General features: G+C 43.6%; 1 protein-coding gene across 1 annotated transcript in view; it reads left to right on the top strand.

Annotated features, from left to right (window-relative positions):
- The first annotated feature begins 1,545 nt into the window (after positions 1 to 1,545).
- LY96 (lymphocyte antigen 96) overlaps positions 1,546 to 21,252 on the top strand; it is a 36,984-nt gene continuing 17,277 nt past the window's right edge. Inside the window, exon 1 of the mRNA XM_089661064.1 lies at positions 1,546 to 1,683. Coding sequence (XP_089517190.1) covers positions 1,563 to 1,683 — 121 coding nt within the window. The 5' untranslated portion in view covers positions 1,546 to 1,562. The remainder of the gene's footprint in view (positions 1,684 to 21,252) is intronic.

The following is a 21,252-nucleotide window of genomic DNA, read 5'->3' as shown; positions in this document are numbered from 1 at the left end:
ATGTAACGTATCACAATCAACGCTTTCATGCATAGGCGCCTTAACGCATGCATATACGTTCATTCGTGCATATATGTGTGTGTGGGGGAATCTTGGTGTAACTAATTCTTTACAATTTAAAAGAGATTTTTAGATCATTTGTTTTTTCATCACATAGGGGACAAAAAGAAAGCATAAACATTCCTATCTTTATTGTGCAAACTACTAGTCACATCAATCCACTATGTAATGGAATGAAAGGTAGATATGTTTGAAGTCAAACCTGTATGACAAGCATGGCGTCTTCCATATGTGTTCTGGAGGAGTGAGCGTAGCCACAAATGGACAGGAAGTGTGTTATTTTCAGTATTACCAGGGAAGAAAAATTCCCTGAAAAAACAAATGCAACCAAAACATCTAAGGACAGTTCACTGCACCAGATGCCCCAATTGAAATGTTCATCTCTTGTTTCAGCGTCAATTTTGGATTTTCAGTCACTGGAAACAGTGGTCACCAGGACAAATGCAGAGAGTTAGGGTCCTTTCACATGGGGCGGGCCTGTTTAGTGGATCCGCTGAGCAAGCAGATGACAGGTCTGTGTTTGCTCCGCTGCTACAGAGCTGCTCGTTCTCCTCAATGGGCGGTTGGATGAAAAAAGACCGCCTGTCCGTTTTCATTCGTTGGACGGAAGGGGAATTGGATCCTCATCCGTCCCTTTTTGGTGGATCGGATGTCAGCGGGTGCAGATGGACACATGTCCATTTACACCCGCCTCTCCATAGAGGAGAATAGAGGTTGCAATTGGGCCCGCCTGAAAAACGGGCAGGTGGACCCGATCGAAACGTCAGTGTAAAAGAGCCCTAAAGCTGGACATAGACGGACCGAAAATCAGCCGGTTTAGCAGTAACTGGCCGAATTTCATTTAGTGTGTGGCCATCCCTGTTCGAATGCAGTCTGCCGCTAGAAATCTCATCTATGGCCAGCATAAGGCGTCATTCGCACCACATGCGATGGGTCTGTGTTGGGCAGCTATTCCAGCTAATTCCCACAGCATGACAAGGCGAAATGCCTTGTCTCCCAACCTGCCCGGCTCACATCACTGCTTTGCTGTCAAAAAAGGTACTGGGAGCAATCCACTATCTCACACAATATGACCAGCAATCGAACTCTATTAGATGTCTGTGTGACGCCTCAATAAAGTTTGTTAAAAATAAAAGGCAAGAGTGGGATGTGCCGAGATTGGTGCATCGTTATGGCGCTGATGTCAACTGAGCTGCACTGCACACCACACCAAAATTGTAACCCAGCGGCTGGTGTGAACATACCCTAAATTTCCCAAGTGGGGACACAGCAAAAAAAACCCTATAGGGTCACTCCTATATTCCACCCGGAGAAACCCCTAAGAAAATACAATTGCCATTACACAAACGTTTTTAACTAAATGTTCCTGTTCTTGGTAAAACTCTGGTTGCCCGGGATTGCGAATATGACTTAAACAAAAAACATTTTAAGAGGAAGTGGAACTCAGATGACGGGTTGCTGTTCCTCTTATTGTAAATCATTTTCTTTGCGTAGTTTTATTAATGTTGGATGATATGATTAAGGTTCTGTTTTATTTTTTCCTTGTTTTTATTCCGGTGAATACAATCACAAAATACATACTTTGTGACACGCCTGCTGTGGAACTATTTTATATACTATGTGGTAAGTAAAGGTATTTTCTGCTCTGTGTTTGTATGTGATCTCACTTCTTGTACTGTCTTTGCTTGAATACTGACATCAAAGTATATTTATACTCCTTATGGGTTTACTCACTTAACTATCAGGTTTTAAAGGAGGGATTTTAGGGCATAGGTTACAACTATCTGTTTTAGTGTTGTGTATTTTAAAAATATTTTTATTATATATTGTGTGTGGTTTCCAGCCAGTATATCTGTTTTTGTTAATGGTGCTGTGGGTAAAACAGACGTACGCAGATTTAAAACCACACAAAGAGATTAAAAAAAAAGGTATGATTGAGTTTTATGGTACCCACACTTTACCCCAGTCACTATATTGCCTCAATAGCCTTTGGATAAACCCAGGACCTTCAGAAATGGGGCACACATGACAACATAGTGCTCTCTGCCTGATTAGAGAGCCATCTCATCCACTCACTGATAGCTTTGCACGATTCTCCTGAAACTCTTTTGTTGGAAATACTGAGTATTTTCAATTGTAGTGAAGCATATTATTTTCTCTCCTTCATTCCTGAGTACAATGCTCAGGGCTAAACACTGAGGCTTCGTTCACAGTAATGTTATTTCAGATGCAACTTGAGTCGCATGTAATCACATGACAATAAAAAATTACATTGTTTTCTATGGTGCCCATTTACATCAATGCAACTCATCAAGGCATGATTTTGGAAAAGGTTTTTGTACTACTTTGGGGCGATTCCAGCACGATTATGACCGCATAGAATATGCAAACTACAGCCAAGTAGCACTACATATTCGCACTGGAAGATCAAAATTGGATTGCAGCAGTGTGAACCTAGCCCTAGACAAGGGGGGAAGTAGGTCATTAAAGTATATTTACAGTCAAAAACTTTTATTAGTTTTTATTTTTTTAATTCTTTATATGTGCCTTCTGTGCCATGTACTTGCATGAAAAAGTATCTTGTTCTCTTTGTATTTCTTCCTTGGTGTGACGTCCCTGGTGTTATTGCCAATCCCTCTGTTTTCCTATCAAAGACTGACCATAGTAGGCAGGAAAGCACAGTATGGTCAGTTCTCTCTCTGTGCTGTGAACTCAGTCTGTTCTCCTCCATGATCAGACTTGTCCTGGCACACTCCCCTACACAACCACTGGGAAGATTAGTGTACTGCTGTTTCTTGTTCCTCACCTTTTATGTAGAGGGTATGTGATCACTTATAAAAAAAAAAAGGGGGGGGAGCAAGGTTTTTATCATGTATTTTTTTTTATATTTATACACAAATGATTTATTTCATTTCTATTTGAAACTGTATGTGTTGTTTTACAAGGTAAGGGTTTACATATACTTTAAGGAAAGACAAAGGCATACAGTCACAGAATGTGAGCTGAGGGTTCAAACCAAATTGAGTACACAGTAATTATGAAAACTACAGTGGCCAATAATTCCTGGCGACTTGAGTACTACTTTGATGCAACTTGGAAGTGACTTTCAGGGAATGCCTGGGTAATCTTCCTGTCATGTCAGGTCCAAATCACATCAAAATAGATAAGGATCCAACTTGGAGGCGACTTCCATTAAAGTTCTTTAAAGTCTATGGGCTAAAGTCGGATAGAAGTCGCCTTGAAGTAGTACAGCAACCTTTTATAAAGTCGGAGCGACTTCAGTAGTGCTAATTAAGACAGCTCTCATTGGTTAACATGGGATTTCACATGTATTGCGACTTGGGCTCTCACAAGTTGGATCCCAAGATGCGGCAGTGTGAATTGAGCCTAAATAAAAGATACCAATGTTTGTCAGCTACTGTATTACTTTTCTATTGGTTTTCCAGAATAACGCAATACTAAAAAAAGAACAAAAAAGAAAGTTATTATTAGTTTTAAGTAGAATAGGAAATGTTTAAAACCCCTGTCAGGTTGGCATCAGTGTCCCAGTGCAGACATTTGCCTTCACTTCCTGTGCAGTAGACTTAAAGTGTTACTAAACCCACAACAGTAAAATCAGTAGTAAAGCATGCTTGTTATACTCACTGTGGGACCTAAGGGGTTAATCCTCTGCAATGTGTAAAAAAAAGATGTTTGATGCTGTCTTCTCTGATCCTCCCCTTCTTCATTTGTCCCCAGTCCATCTCCAGAAAGAACAGAGCCTTGGAGGCAAGGTGCACATGCTCAGTTTGGTGTGTATTGCTAGAGAGCACAGGGCCAATCAGCACTGTCCAGACAGAGGGTCAGGGGTTATGCAGCCTCATAGGGGAGAATGAAAATTCCTACTGCAAGCTTTAACTAGTGCTTTGCTGGACACTGATAGAAGTCACAAGACTGCTCTAACTGCTAATGAGAAAAGGTATTTAGCAGTTTATATTTACTAAAATAATAGCATTTCCATGTTCTGTGTACTGTGGGAGACCAGATAGAGTGAATGCAGGGTCCTGGGTTTAGTAACACTTTAACTATACATCAAAGGAAATATTTCCAATCTAGGAAAAGTTGTCACTAGAACAAGTTCCCCCATTGAAAGATCTCCCTTCTGTTCCAATGAAACAGTTTTATTCTTGAACCTTGAGAGGATATTGCAGAGACAACCCCCACCTAATCAACAGATCTAGTTAAAAAAAGAATAGATTCATGATGTGCCTTAGGCAGTCTCTTCAAATGAATAAGCTGACCTAATGCAAAGTGTATTAGCGCCCATGCATTAATGTGCAATCTTTTAAAGCACCTCAGTGGACCAGGCTGGTGTGAAAGGCCCTTAATGAATAAAAGACATTTTTGATTGCAGAAAATTGTGAATAACACATGGTTAGGATAAAGGCCATGTGTACACTGGGTGTTAGCCCATGTTGGTCAAATCCCAACATTCTTGGGCACCTGGCAGGTGCAGGTACATCGCCCTTCACCACTATTAGCAGCCTGTCAAAAGCTATGACAGACTGAAATAAACAGTGGCTAGCTGCTGTACTGAGTATTACGCATGTTTAAAGCTGTATGTGTTCAGGGACATATGCCCGGAACACAGAATTCTTGCATTCCGGGCAAATGCCCCTGAATGCATACCGCTCTAAATGTGAATACCACTTGGTACAGCATTCAGCCACCATGTAGCCTGTCATAGATCTTGACATACTGCTGGCAGCAGGGCTGGACATGTATCTGTTCCTCCTGAGTGCCTGACACCAGGATTTGACGCACATGGGCTTAACGCCTTGTGCACAAGAGGCCCAATATTGTATTACTGTATGTTTTAGTGAACTGATACTTTGGAGTTAAAAAAAGAGAAAGGAGGTTTGAGAAGTAACAAATATGCATCAATCACTGAGCAACTTTTGTCAGTTCAGTGGTTATACTTTAAATGTGCAAAAAAATAAAATCTATGTTGCTTTATTAACACATCACCTCTAAAATGTATCTTGTATACAGTTACATTGCACAATTAGCCCACAGCTAACATCCCACATCCAACCAATCATAGAAAGACAGGTTCCAATGAATGTGTAGAGTACAAACCTGTCTTTCTATGGTTGGTTGGATGTGGGATGTTAGCTGTGGGCTAATTGTGCAATGTAACTGTATACAAGATACATTTTAGAGGTGATGTGTTAATAAAGGAATATTGATTTTATTTTTTTGTGTACTGAGTTTTTGTGCAATATCCTTTTTTCCAATATTTAACTTTAGGGACGTTGGCCTTTGGTATAAACTGGGTCTTGACCTCCTACCACCTGATGGTCGCCACATTTTTTCAATATACTTCAAGTGTAATTCCAGCTAGGACTTTTCGTGTTCAAACAATTTTATTTTTTTTAACATGGAACAGTATAAAATAATAAGCAAAAGTATGGGTCATTGAAGGTATACATTAATTGCACAGTAAGAAACCCAATAATACAAAGTCAGGCAGCACTAATAAAGAGGACTATCAAATGGCAGTTAAGGCCTAACAAAATGGGGGGGGGGGGGGAAGGATGGGAAGGGGCATACGGCTGTACAGTAGGGGGAGAAGGGGGAAACCCGCAGTATGGTTATGGAATGGTACCATCAAACAAAAGATGCAGATTACGGATTGAGAAGGGAGTCATCAAAATTGGATGGGAGGAAATGCTCTACCCAGGGATTCCAAATCTTCTTGAACTTAGGGATGGAATCTAGGATAGTGGCTTCTATTTTTGCGTGAATCATTGCCTGAGTGACCCTATTCGAAACTGCAGTCATGCTCAACGAGGGAGATTTCCATGATTTAGCGATAACCTGCTTGGCTGCGGTGGTGACTTGTAGAATAAGTTTAAAATGCGCCTTAGCGATGCCAGGCGGTCGCAGGTTAAGAAGCGCGATTAATGGATCGGGATAGAGGGTCACGGCACTGAGTGTAGATAATATTTTAAAAACCTCCACCCAAAATGCACGGACGATGGAGCAATCCCACCAAATATGGAAAAAAGTACCCAGGTCTGCGCAGCCCCTGAAACAAACTGAGGGGTAATCAGGGGTATATTTTGCAATTCTAGCCGGGACTAGGTACCAGCGGGTCAAAACTTTGTAATTGGTCTCCAGGGCCACAATATTCTGTGATGACTCCTTGGTATTGGACCAAATAAGGTCCCAATCTGAGGGGTCAATTTGCCATCCTAAATCCACTTCCCATTTATTTGTATACGAGGGGAACGCTGAGGTAGTTGAAGTTGTGAAGAGGGAATATAAATAGGAGATGAGGCCCCGTCTATGGGGGTCCCTGAGGCAAGCTCGCTCAAAAGGTGACAAAGTAGGTGTTGGGTTATGTGCCGTTGTGTACGGAGCAAAGAAATGCTTCAGCTGCAGATACCTGAATATCTCAGAGGCAGGGAGGTTATGGGATTCACATAGTGAGGCGAAGGATTTGAATTTATTCCTGCATACGAAGTGTCGGGTCTGGGTGAGACCAGCTGTAGACCAGTGAGCAAAGACGTGTGGTGCGGACCAGGCTGGGGGGAAGGCCGGATTGCGAAGGTAGGAAAGGAGGGGATTATGTGGTGATTGTAGGAGATAACGGGACTTCAGTTTATCCCAGAGGGACAAAAAATGCGAGGTAATGGGATTCGCAATCGTGCGGCGATCAACACGTCTCAGCCAAAGAAGGTTTCCTGTACTAAAGGGGTCGCATTCAATGGATTCCAGAATGACCCACTGCGGGGTTTCATTGGTAGCATGATACTTTGGCAATTGTGCTACATGCGCCGCTTGGTAATACTTGCTAATTTCAGGGAGGCCCAGACCACCATGAATTTTTGGTCGGTATAGAGTAGAGCAAGGAACACGGGGGCGGACTTTACCCCAAACATAGGAGGAAATACGGCGCTGCAATACGCGAAGGTAGTGAGAAGGTACTGGGATAGGGAGAACTCTGAAAAGGTAAAGGATTTTGGGGAGGATCGACATCTTCACAACAGCTATCCTGCCCAGCCAAGCCAACGGAAGGGAGGACCATTTGGTCATTAGTGCCGTTAGACGAGCTAGCATAGGAATGTAGTTAGCTGTATAGAGACCTGAAATATGCGGGGTGAATTTTATACCCAAAAAGGGAACAGAGTCTTGCGACCACGAGAATGGCAGGATCAATTTTAGATGGTTAAGTTCATTGGGTGGGAGCGAAATATTAAGTGCAAGTGACTTCTGGGGATTTATTTGGAGGCCCGAGAGCATCCCAAACCTATCAAGTAGCTGAAGAAGAGTAGGTGTGGATGTTAAGGGGGAGGTGAGAAAAAGTAAGACATCATCTGCAAATAAGCACAGTTTATGTGTGGTGCCTCCTATCTCAAGTCCGCGAATATCGGGGTCAGTCCTAATCAATAGGGCCAGCGGTTCTATAGCTAATGCGAAAAGCAGAGGGGATAGGGGACAACCTTGTCTGGTGCCACGCATAATTGGGAAATGAGCAGATCGATGCCCTAAGTATTTGATCCTGGCCGAAGGGCCCTGGTAGAGAGAAAAGATCCAGGTTAAGAAATGCGGGCCAAAACCCCATCGGCACAATATATAGTGTAGGTATGGCCACGAGACAGTGTCGAACGCTTTCCGTATGTCCAACGACAAGAAGCAAGCAGGAATATTGCGAGTTTTGGCTAAGTGTGCTAAAAGGGATGCACGTCTGACGTTGTCCCCCGCTTGTCGGGTTGGTATGAAGCCGACCTGATCATTGTGGATTAGGGATCCAATACATGTATTGAGGCGATTAGATAGAATTTTAGCTAGGAGTTTAACATCTACGTTAAGAAGGGAGATTGGTCTATAATTGGACCATTGCGTGTCATCTGAGTTCGGCTTGGGTATCATAGAAATGTTGGCTTGCACTGTATCTGAGTTAAAGGTATGGCCTGAAAGTATGGCATTAAACGCATTGGTTATAACAGGCGTGAGAATGGGGGCAAACTTTTTATAATACGTGGCAGAAAAGCCGTCGGGTCCTGGGCGTTTACGGGGCTTTAGGGAATTGATAGCATTTAAGGTTTCAATTACTGAGATAGGTCGCTCCAGTGCTCCTAAGTGACTTTCAGCCAATTTCGGGAAAGGAAGGGAAGCAAAAAGGGCTTCAGCATGGGAAGAGTCAAAGGGCGTGGAGGCAGAGTAAAGGCGCGAGAGATGCTTGTGGAAGGTGTGCAGAATCCGTTCGGGGTTGCTAGAGAGATTCGCAGTTGAGGTCCGTAACCGTATGGGTCTAACAGTTTGGTCTAGTTTACGGAGAGAGAGAGCAAGGAAAGTGCCAGGTTTGTTGGCTTTAGTGTAGAATTTGTGTCGAGATCTGCAGATGGAGAGCTCGGCTTGGTCAGTGAGGAAAAGATCCAGGGCTAGGCGGGAGTGCTCGAGAGCTTCTTTGTTAGCAGGGGTGGGGGAAGTTTGGAAGGCGGCATGGGATTGGTCATAAGCTTGTTCAAGGAGGAGGCGTTTCTGCCTCCTCTCTCTACTCAGGAAGGAGGCTTTGCTGATACAGAGTCCGCGAAGTACCGGTTTGTGTGCTTCCCATAGTAGAAGGGGGGAGATATCAGGGGTTTGATTTAAGGAGAGATAGTCCTTAAGCGCAGCTGCTATCCCTGAGCAATAAACTGGGTCAGCCAGCAGGTTTTCGTTAATGATCCAGGAGGGATCGGGGGGAGCTGGGGCCAAAGAAGCAATGGTAGTGACCACCGCACAGTGATCCGACCAAGGGATCGGTAGGATATCAGAAGCTAAGATGCGGGGGGAAGAACTGGCGGTCAAAAAAATATGATCTATTCTCGAAAAAACCTTATGTGGGTGGGAGTAAAAAGTATACTGGCATTTAGTGGGATTGAATTCCCTCCAGGAATCGACCAATGAGTAATGTTGCAGTATGGATTGGAAGGAGTGGTTGGGGGTGCGCGGAGAAGGTGATTGTGGGGATTTATCTAAGAAGGGGTATATTATATGGTTAGAGTCTCCACAGAGTATGAGCGTGCCTCGCTTATGATGATCTATGACCAAGAAGAGGTGGGAAAGGAACGGCAGAGGACCCTGGTTCGGAGCGTAATACGTGGCTATGGTGACCTCATAGTCCACCAACTGCCCAACCAGTATGATATAACGACCCTCAGGATCCTTAATCTCAGTTTGTAACTTAAAAGGAGTTGTACAGTGGAGGGCGACTAAAACCCCTCTACACTTAGTGGCAGCAGAGGCCGCGTAGACCTGTGGGTAACGAGGGCCAAAGAATTTGGGAATAGAGGTAGGAGTGAAGTGTGTCTCCTGAAGACAGACTATATGCGCATTGTGCGACGCAAATGAGCGGAATGCTTTGTTGCGCTTCTGCGGGACGTTAAGACCCTGAACATTCAGGGTGAGAATATTCAAGGAACCCATGGGTAGAGCAAACAATGGGTAAGCGGACAGTGAGGTACCATCACAAGGAATGTTATGTCAATTTGGCGCCGGGAGGGTATGCGGTTACTCGAGCTAAGCTTTAACGTGCAGTCGTATGCGAGAGCAAGGGAGAGGAAGGGGGGAGGGGAGGGTATTCTATGAGAGACACTGAAGGACATAAGAACCCCCCCAAGAAAGAGGGAAGAAAAAAAAAAAAAAAACAAAAACAAAAAAAACAACAAAAAAGAAAAAAAAACAACAAAAAAACAACGGTCCCCGGGAGCACCCAAAACCTGGTGGCCCGGGGAACAGATGTAGCCCAGGTGGTGTAAAAAAATGGAACACCAAGGGGGCTAGTGGTGAGTGCGCAGAAACGCAGGCGGCTAGGAAGACAGCATGTAGACAAAGGCATATTAAAGTGATTCTGGTAGGAAGAAAGCATCAAAACCAACAAGCAAAAAGCCCGCAGAGCCCCGGCGCAGGTGGCCCCGGTCAACCTGGTCCGGCCCCAGAGAGGTGGGAGCCAAACCAACCGAAACGCCGGAACCGAGGGTCCGCCAGGCGAGGTAAATGTGCAACAGCAGTCCAAACATGGCGTACATAAAACAAAACAATAGACCAATATGATTCCCAACCCGAGCAGCATGTATCCGGTGCTGGTCAGGCTTAGGTAAAAAAAAACACAAAACACAAAAAACAACTGAAGCACAACAGACCAGTATAAGGATACAAAGTTGCAACAACGGCAGTCAGGTAGTTGCAACAACGGCAGTCAGGTACCAGCTAGGACTTTTCAAATGAGTTGGAAAGAGATTGGATCTGTGTTGGGTTTTCATTGCTGCCTTGGTCACTGCTGGGACGAATCCCTTCTATTTCTGTCCCAATAAAAAATGTAATGAGACAGGAAGTGAAGAGAAATCATGAATGAACATTCATATCAAACAATTACCTAACCATGTCATGCGCTGTTCTTTAAAGCTAGCATGAGCTACAGAAATTTGAAATTCAGACAGGTTGGGGAATGTACCTCCGAAAAGGATGACTGATGGTCTCAAAGGCTAAATTCCCCTTTTTGCAGGTAAAAAAGTGTACATTTACTTTTTTTTTTTCATATGAGTATGCAAAGCATTGCATCGATGATCAGCAGATCATGGGTGTAATGCAGGGTTCCTGAAGACTGTCATTGTAAGCTGTCTGGCCATACCTCACATGGACAGGCAGATACTGAATGACAGAAGGAATCAGTGGACTATAAGGATGCTCACCAGTGTCCTCGGAGTCCATTGAGAACTACAAGCCGCCATGCGCAAAGTCCGACTGTAGATCATTCATTTCCAGAAATCTTCAAATGAATAGTGTGGCCACATAGGTGGAGCCCTGTAAAGCTGTGTTCTTTTTAAATTGTGACAAGGGTGCAGGGAGTAGATCCCTGGGACGCTGTCACGGGGGGGATCAGGGGGAAGAGACTGCAGGAGTGGGAACATGTTACATGTTCCACCCTAAAAACGAGTGGAACATGTAACATGTTCTGAAAAGGTGTAATTAGTCTTTTTAGGAAGGGAAATATGACCAGTAGCACTCTCTGTGCATGGGGCCAGGCTGTTTGCATGGGGTTATTCCAGATCCAAAAAAGACCACCAAATCGGGCTGTCTGAAGCTCATTTGAGCAATGATGAGGAACACTAATGTATTGGTACGCAGTCCTATGGAGTTGATGAGGAAGCAGAATCAAATAATAAATGAGATGGCATGAAGATGTTCGGAAAAAACACATTTTAATAGAGTAGGGAAGAGTTAGAAATGTTTGTGTCTCCAGTTGGGCAGATTTCTCTTATTTTACTATAAGACCAGGACATGAAAAAGTGAGGGAATCTCACCAACAAGGACATGGATAATAATTACAGTGCTCAGCATAAATACAGGAGAGTACACCCCAACAAATTTGTCAGAAAACCCTTACTTTTCTTTCAGTATCAACATTTTCTATGGGACACTATACAACAAAATACTCCCACAAATGTGGACCATTGACTGCACACAAGATTTGTTAATTTGCACACACACAAAAAAGTATTTTTCCTAACAAATTCATTCAAGACCATGTTGCAAAAATGAATACACCCCAGTGAAAGTCATAGTATTAAAGCTAAATTTTAGACAACAAAATCCTAATGAACAAGAATTCAACTACAGGTAAGTCTAATTATTCATTAAACAGGTGTCCAGCAGACAGTTCATTATAAAAGGGAGTTATGCAGGCCATAGATGGGTTGAAAATAAAATAGGCCAATTTTTGGATCGTTAGTGGGCTAATTGTTCGGCCGTTTTTCGGTATTTTGGCAGATTTTTTTTATCGGTAAAGTTGGAAAAAAAATCGGCCGATTTTGCTGATCGGACGATTTTCGCGGCAATGATGGGCAAATCGGCCGATTTTTTACCAATAAAAAAATCTAGGATGAAGAAGAAGATGAAGAGGATAAAGAAGAGGAAGAAGAAGAAGAGGAAGAAGAAGAAGAGGATGAAGAAGAAGAGGATGAAGAAGAAGAGGATGAGGAAGAAGAGGAAGAAGAAGAACAGGATGAAGAAGAAGAGGATGAAGAAGAAGAAGAGGATGAAGAAGAGGATGATGAAGAAGAAGAGGATGAAGAAGAGGAAGAAGAGGAGGAAGAGAAGAAGAGGAGGAAGAAGAAGAGGAGGAGGAAGAAGAAGAAGAGGATGATGATGAAGAAGAGGATGAAGAAGAAGAAGAGGATGAAGAGGAAGAGAAGAAGAAGAGGAAGAAGAAGAAGAAGAAGAAGAAGAAGAAGAGGATGATGAAGAAGAAGAAGAGGATGAAGAAGAGGAAGAAGAAGAGGATGAAGAAGAGGATGAAGAGGAGGAAGAAGAAGAGGATGAAGAAGAAGAGGATGAAGAAGAAGAGGATGAAGAGGAAGATGAAGAAGAGGATGAAGAAGAAGAAGAGGATGAAGAAGAGGAAGAAGAAGAGGATGAAAAAGAAGAGGAATTCCAGTCCGGCAAAAAGTGTCCCTGCAGAGAGCTCCACTATTTCTTTGACAGTTCCTTGACATTTATAGGGGTTGCAACAATGTATCCAATGTTTCCGAATAAAAACATCTGTATCCTAAATGGATACAAATAGATGCATTGTTGCAACCGCTATAAATGTCAAGGAACTGTCAAAGAAATAGCGGAGCTCTCTGCAGGGATACTCTTTGCCGGCTGTAGACGGGATGAAAATTGGATGATTTTTTTACCGTTGCTGGTAATGTCAGCCGCTTGACCGACCGATTTTTCGTTTTTTAAAAGAAAAATCGTCCGATTTTCGACCCATCTATGGCCTGCATTACTTAACAAAGAAAACCCATTTCCATTTCATGCTGTCACCACATGGAAGAGAAATGTTACAAGGCCTGAGAAAGAAAATAATATCTTTGCACAAGAAAGGTGAAGGCTAACAGAAGATCAGCAAAGCTTTACTTATCAGAATACTGTAGCAAAAGTGATACAAAAATGTAACAAAGATGGAACTGCAACTATCTCACAGACCTCTAGGTCATCCATAGAAGTTAACACCTCAACATGAGCGTCTTCTGATGAGAAGGGTTAAAGAAAATCACCATGCAAGTTCACTGCAGTTAGCTAAAGTAGAAAGCCAAACTGGGGTGATTGTTTCCCGTGACACAAAACGGCATACACTGTAGAGGAAAGACATGAATGGGTGTCGTTCATGAAGGAATACTCTCCTAAAGCCCAGAGTTTGCCAAGGCCCATGCTTAAAAAGAAGAATACCGAGACTCTGAAGTGATGAGACCAAGATAAATGTTTTTTTAACTGACGGCTTCAAAACTGTATGGTGTGGAGCTAGGGAGAGGCATGGCCGGGATGTGAAGCAGCACAGACGTGTGTGGCAGAGGCTCCTATCATCTGGTGCTATTCTCCTGTTCTTGGGGAGCTTACCTTCGCCATCTTGCTCAGCAAACATCCACCTTTACCTGGGGGACTTACTTCCACCCTCCTCATGCTTTTGAGGAAGTCATCCGGACAGTGATGGGTCTCTAGTGGATCCCAGAGCTCTTCGTCGTCTACGCGTAGACGCCATCTTGTCTGCATGCACGCCATCTGGGACATCTGTAGCAGTGCAGACAGTGGAGTAGCTCAAGCCCGCCATGGCTGCAACAGCGGGGGAAGGAGGTGAGATGCTGTCTGGGGACTCGGCTACCTCTACTATCCTGTCAGCCATAGAGGCAAGTAAAACTTCCCTCTTGTCTAAGATAGATTCCTTGGCCCTGGAGTGTGGCAAGACCTGGATAAAATCAGGGGGCGCTTGGGATCTGCTCAGTCCCGCATTTCTGAATTGGAGGATAGTACATCTAACCATGCTAGAACCCTATCTGAGCTCCAGCGCCAGGTGAACCTCCTGATGTCACCCTTGGAGGATGGGTCACAGGCCAGGTTCAGTAACAGGAGGTCAATATGTTCAGGAGCAAACAGAAGAATGGTCAGACAAGCCAGGAATCGGAGCAGGAGATGGTTAATGGATCAGGGTCAGGCAGGGCCGGCAACAAGCAATCTCTCAGGAGTAAGACCATACGGCACTTGAGCATTGCAAAAGCTGGTTTTAAATAGAGCGCCCTGCACTGTCATTGGTGACAAGCGTGCGCCCGTGTGCGTGAGTGCGCATGCTCGGTCGCAACTGCCGCCGCGGGTGCCCAGGTCCTAGCGCCCGCGTGTTAGTGTGTCTTGGCAATCTGTGTATGCGCAGACCTACACGCCGTGGCGAACCCTGCAAACAGGCTACACCGCAATAATGTGCCAGTGGTCTTCTTGCCTGAGGGGGCTGAAGGGGATGACCCTGTGGTGTTCGCTGACTCCTTCATTAAACAAGTCCTGAACCTTCAAAATGTCTCAGGGGCCTATCAAGTTGAGTGGGCACACTGAGTCCTCACAGGCCCTAAAAAACCTGGTGCTCCTCCATGTTATTTTTTGGTCCGCCTCCTGAATTTCAGAGGCAACAAGACCTGCATTATGAAAATGCCATTCTGCATTTTTTTTGGACTTCTCTCCAGAACTACAAAAATGCAGGAGATCCTTTGTGGAGGTGAGAAAGAGGCTCTGTGAAAAAGGTTTCCAATACAGCATGTTGTACCCTAGCAAACTAAGGGTACAGCATAATGGATCCACTCAGTTCTTTGACACCCTCGCCTAGCATCCAACTGGCTGGACTCCCTGCATTGATCCTGAGGATGGACACCCAATCATATACCTGTGCTTCTGGCTTTCCCTGGGCTCGGTGTGTGATTTCTCTATTCTCCCCATGCTCACATTTAGCCTCTGCCGGGCTGGATTTATGACTATTTCACGCCACCCACTACTGTTTTGAGCACTATGCGCTCCATTTTTTTCTAGTTTTGGGCTATAAAGTTTCCCTGACTGTGTTTGTCTGTTGTTTGATCAGGGGACGCAGGGATGTTTTTTGTTGGGGCCTTTATCCCTTATTTTTCCCCCTCCCTTCCTTTTTTTTCTTTTTGTTTTTCATGAGGTGCTATTTTATTAAATTTTTGCCTGCCTGTGATGACCATGATGGGACTTGTGGAACTGTCCCCGCACTGCTACATGCTGTTCTGTCTCCCTGTTGCTGTCTACAGGTATGGCGTCTAAGTTAAAAATAGTCTCCTGGAATGTCAGAGGCCTGAACTGTAAGATCAAGAGGTCCTTGGTGCTAAAATACCTAAAGACTTATAATCCACACCTGATGCTCCTGCAAGAGACCCATTTGATGGGCAAGGGGAATCTCTCCCTGAGGAGGAACTGGATTCAGCGCTCCTTTCATGCTACCTTTTGTACCTATGCTCGGGGAGTTTCCATATTGTTGTATAAATGTCTTAATTGCATTGTACATCATGTGTTTTCTAACCCTGCAAGGAGGTATGTGGCTGTTGTCTTGGAAATCAATTCTCTCAAATTAGCCTTGATACATTTGTATGTACCCCCTTCCATTTAAGGGCTCAATCTTATACACAGTTCTAGATAAATTGGCCTCTTATGCCCTAAAAATCCTAATCATGGGTGACTTTAACAACATGTTGGACTACTTTCTGGTTACCTCCAGCCCGTCCAGAGCGCCTAACCTAGACCTTTCTGCTTGGGCTGACTCCGTGTTCTGTCCCCACATGAAGGCGAATAAAGGTATAACTGATAATAGCTGTGTAACTTCCTACCTTCGTATCCAAGCAGTGGAGCAGACCGGACCGGCAGATGCTCAGGTTAGACGGATCCAAACGTATACACGGAAATGAAATCAGCGTGGGTTTATTTGGTCCAAATACAGCGACAAACAGTGATACAATACTGTAATGTAGTAGAGGTATTCATGCTGTCCTGTTATATCTTTCCTGAGGCTAACTGCTGATCAAAAACTGATGCCTTCACAAGCCCAGGGTATTGAATGTCCTGTCACACAGCTATATAGCAGATAAAATGGCTGCAGGAAGTGACCAGAACCAAGGCTTGCCTAAAACCACGCCCAGCAGAGGAAAAACTTACTAGCTATAACAGAGGCATGCAGCATGCAAATTCTGGCCAGCAGATGACAGCAACAGATCAAGACATAGAAACAAACATGGTGAAATAAGAATTGGTGATACAATGCACAGTTAAATAACAAATATGAGGGGAACAGCACACTCCGCTGGGCTCAGTGAAGGTGGAAACATCCTCATACTAAACAATTCTAACTGTCGCATGTGTTTGGTACCTCCTCCAGATTGGACATGGCCTTCTCGAATGCTTCTCTTTTGCCTTGGGTTACTGAAGCCACGTACCTGGTGGGTGGAGTGTCAGATCACACGCCTAAAATTGTTCTGCAGCTGCCTGCCACTCCAGGCTCTCATGTCTGGCATTTGCACGCTAGCTGGGTGGCGGAGTCCTCGGTTGAGCCCCTATTGGCGGTGCATTTGGATGCCTTCTGGCCGGTCAACATGGACTCCGGCACCCCTCAGATGGTTTGGGTGTTTTTAAGGCCTCTACGCGGAGAGAATACATTTCAGCTATTAAGGCTACTCGTGTGAACCAGAACGCAGATTACATTGCACTACATGAGGCAGAATTAGCTTGTGCTCAAGAATATGTACTTCATCCCTCTTATGACTCCTTCATAGCTTTTCAGCAGGCGAGGAGGACATTACAATTACATTATTCTAATCTAACTCGGTGTTCGGTGTGCAGGAGTGCTGAAGACATTTTTGAGATGAGGGATAAAAATGGAAAATTGCTTACTTTACTGACAGCCGACGATTCTTTCATGCCTACAATAATACCATGTGTTTATGCCCAGGACGGGTCCCTTCAGACCTTGGGAGAGGGTATCCTCCAGGCATTTGTTGATTTTTATAAATCCTTATACTCCCACATTCCAGCCTATGAAGCCTCCCAGCTAGGGACCTTTCTGGACAGTTTACCCTTGCATGTACTATCAGATGAGACTAGGGTGATACTGGATGCTCCTTTCACTGAGGAGGAGGTGGCCAGTGCTATCAGCTCCTTCCTTAATTGTAAGTCCCTTGGCCCAGATGGGCTTCCTGTGGAATGGTATAAGCAATTCTCTGAGGAGCTGGCTCCCAGGCTTCTATACCTTTATGGGGAATGCTTACGAACTAGCACCTTGCCCCAATCCTTTTATGAGGCACATGTAATATTGTTAGCTAAGCCTGCTAAGGACTTGTTACAGTTTGCCTCTTATAGGCCTATTGCTCTCTTAAATATGGATATCAAGATCCTTACTAAGATGCTTGCAACCAGACTTACGAGAGTCATTGATCTTTTGGTGTCCCCAGATCAAACGGGCTTTATGCCCAGTAAGGCCACAGACATTAATCTAAGGAGGGTATATACTCATAATGGATTGCGCCCAGAGGGTCTGGACAACCAGGTTTTAGTTTTATTAGACCTTGGCAGTTCTGACACGTATGGTATTTGGGGAGGTGTTTCTCTGCTGGATAGGTTTGCTCCATGATCATCCTGTTGCCGCCATAAAAACTGGTGGCAGACTCTCTGAGTTCATTCCAGTGGCTCGGGGAACCAGACAGGGTTGCCCACTGTCACCGGGGCTTTTTGCCTTGATGATGGCACCCATTGCCTTGGCTCTGTGGGCTTCTTCGGTTCATGGGGTACAGGTGGGGAATTTGGGGAGAAAACTGCCCTTTATGCTGACGATGTGGTGCTCTTCCTGGAAGACTCCGGGGTCTCCTTGTCGTCTGCCTTATCCACATTAGATGATATAGCTTCTTTTTCCAGTCTCCCGGTGAATGTGTCTAAATCTAAGGTTCTCCCTTTGGGTAGGGATGTGGGTAGCCTTCCACGGCCCACTTCCTTGCACCAGTGGGTGTCGCAAGTAAAATATTTAGGGGTAACCATTACTAATTCCATGCTGGACTTTATAAGGTTGAATGTTTCCCCTATTCTTTCCCATTTCAAATGAACGATTGGTGCCTGGAAGAATCTCCCTCTCTCAATGACTGGCAGGATAAATTTGATCAAAATTAAACTTATTCTACTTTTGTTATATGTCCTGCGTAGCTCTCCATTGTGGATTTTCCAAGCTATACATGGTTTAATCTCTGAGTTCCTCTGGAAGAGTGAAGTTCCTAGGCTCTGGCTTGGGATCCTACAACAACCTTGGAAAGAAAGTGGTCTAGTAGTGCCCAACTTCTATAAATATTTTGTAGCTGGTCAATTCATTTTTGCATAATAGACAGTTGAGAACATTTGATGAGTTAAATGCCTTGTATCACCTACCTAATAAGCAACTTTTCTGTTATCTCCAACTTCGGCATGCTTTTCAAGTGCAATTTGGACTTTCTTGGGTTACCCTTTCTCCCTCGGATCTGGAGTCATTACTGTGGGACAATTAGCTATCTAAGCCCTTATCCACTATATATGTCTCTTTTCCATGAAACTAGTAAACTCCTGGAGGTGTGTAGGACTAGGTGTGAGGCAGTGGTCCCTGACCTGGATAGAGAGGACTGGAAGGATGTTTGGGATGCTCCTTTCACCAGGCTGGTCTCAGCCCGTGAACAACTAATACACTTTAAATTCTTACAACATATATATCTGACCCCAGCCAAAATTGCTAAGATTTTTGGATCAGTCTCTTCCTCCTGTTGGCGTTGTCTGGCGGATGGGGCTAGATTAATGCACATATTTTGGGATTGTCCAGCTATACAGGGGTTCTGGTTGGAAGTTCTCCGGTGCATTCAAAATGGTACCACTATACCGCTTCACCCTTCCGTGAGACATTGCCTACTTAGTCTGGTGGATGATTTGGCCCCTACTACAGCTGTACGCACACTACTTACCCTACTACTTACCCTACTCTTCTTCCATGCTAGGAAACCGATTGTTCTCTCATGGAAAAGAACACATGCTCCTACCGTGGGGTCTTGGAAGTCCCAGGTTAATAAGACATTACCCTTTTGCAAGGCTTTGTATCTTAAAAGGGAGCTCTCCTCAAGTTTGACAAGATTTGGGGCGGGTGGGTATTATCTTCCCTTATGGTCTCTGAGTGAATATTCTACTACGATTTTCTCCTATTAAGGTCCCTTTAAAATGGTATTTGTTGAGTATTCGAATTGGTTGTTATATTACTAGTCTAAAGTTTACCTCTGTGCATTGTATTTAACCACTTCAATAGCGGGCACTTTTACCCCCTTCCTGCCCAGGCCAATTTTCAGCTGTCAGTGTTGTCGCATTTTGAATTACAATTACATGGTCATGCAACACTGTACCCATAAAAAATGTAATAATTGTTTTCACACAAATAGAGCTTTCTTTTGGTGCCACGTTTTATTTTTTGCTAAATAAACAAAAAAACCTGAAACTTTAAAAAAACAAACTCCTTTTTCTTTGTTTTTGTTATACAATTTTGCAAATAAATTACATTTCTTCATAAATTTAGGTCAAAATGTATTCTGCTACAGTTCTTTTGTGAAAATACCTCAAATCAGTGTATATTATTAAGTCTGTAGGAAAGTTATAGAGTTCACAAACCATGGTATATATATCTGAGGCCTGAAAACTCCAGCATAGTACAAATACCCCCCAAATTAACCATTTTTGGAAAATAGACAGTCCAAGGTATTTGGTAAGAGGCATGGTGAGTTTTTTGGAGGTTGTAATTTTTTGTTACAATTTTTTGGAAAATGTAGAAATGTAAGAGAAAAAAAAATCACAAATTAAAATTTTTTTTTTTTGTACATATTGCCACTAGTCCACTACAGCGTGATTATATAACTGGTGTGGCAGTGATCAGGGATACTGACTGGTGTCAGTATGTAAAAAGAAAATGTATTATAATATAATTTTAATATTTTTTATTACATTCTTTTTTTTACTTTTTTTTTTCAACACACTGTGACCAAAGCAATACAATATTACCATAGTAACACTGAACTACTACTGGGCAAGTGATCAGGATTTTTTTTTTACACATTATGATTGCTAATACCTGTGTATTTCATTGATATTTGCAATCATTGTTACTGAATGAAACTGATTCATTCAGTGTTTTGTTGTGATTAGCTGTGATTGTGCAAAGCTCATCACATGATACAGATGAGCTGTGATTGGCCATGTCTGTACCATGTGACTGCTTTGACCAATCACATCTAACAACACAATTGTATACAATGGATGGCATGACAGGAAGCCATCCATTGTATACAATTGACATGTGATCTGCTGTGAGTAGTCACATGACACTGGCAACAGACCGGTGTAGTCATATGTCATCGACTGTGTCCTGTGGACAGATCGTGCCGCTGCTTGGCACCGTGGCCACGTGAACGGCTGCTTTTGACATCATATGACATTCAGTCATAACAGCAAGTGTCCCGCCCGGCCTATAGCAGAATGACGGCCGGTGTTAAGTGAGAATGGCTCTCTTGATGTAACTCTGTGGGGTGGAGCATGGTGTGGTGCTTTTATTTTGTAATGTGTTTGCCCATCCTACTACGGGTACCTTTTGGACATGTGCAGGAATGGTTATTGTTTTTCGTTTTGCTGTTGTTGTTTTCCATTGGGAAATTTGTCTTCTGTATGTTTTCTCTTGTATGTTTTATGTTGCTAACAGCTGTTGGTGATTAACGGCTCTAGTTCACCATTTTGTATGATGTATATTATGTTAAACTTTTCAATAAAAAGAATAAAAAAAAACAAACTGTATGGTGTCGGAAAGGTAAGGAGTACAAAAAAAATGCATGGTGCATACAGTGAAACATGGCGGTGGCAGTGCCCTTCTGTGGGGCTGCATTTCATTGATGGTATGAATTCACAGATGTACTGCTCTATATTGAAAGAGAAGATGCTGCCATCACTCCATACCCTTGGTCGTCGTGCACTTTTCCAACATGACAATGATCCAAAACACACATCTAAGGCCACTGTTGCATTTCTGAAGACGTGCAAAGTGATTCAGTGGCCAAGTATGTCTCCTGCTCTGAATCCAATTGAACACCTATGGGGAATTCTGAAGAGACAAGCTGAGCATCACTCTCCATCCAGCATCCAGGCTCCAAAAGAGCCTAGAAGACTTGGTGCTGGCCTTACAAATCATGGAGGTCATGCAAAATCCTAGATTGTAAGCTCCAAGGAGCAGGGCCCTCCTATCCCTCATGTATTGAATTGTTGTATTGTCTCCCGTTATATTGTTAAGCGCTGAGCAAACTGTTGGCGCTATATAAA

Source organism: Staurois parvus, unplaced genomic scaffold, assembly GCF_062004578.1.
Source record: "Staurois parvus isolate SC_StPar_1 unplaced genomic scaffold, SC_StPar_1.0 ptg001302l, whole genome shotgun sequence".
In the NCBI taxonomy this organism is placed as follows: Eukaryota; Metazoa; Chordata; class Amphibia; order Anura; family Ranidae; genus Staurois; species Staurois parvus.
The sequence above is the reverse complement of the archived record's forward strand: the minus strand, read 5'-3'. Positions and strand labels throughout refer to the sequence as shown.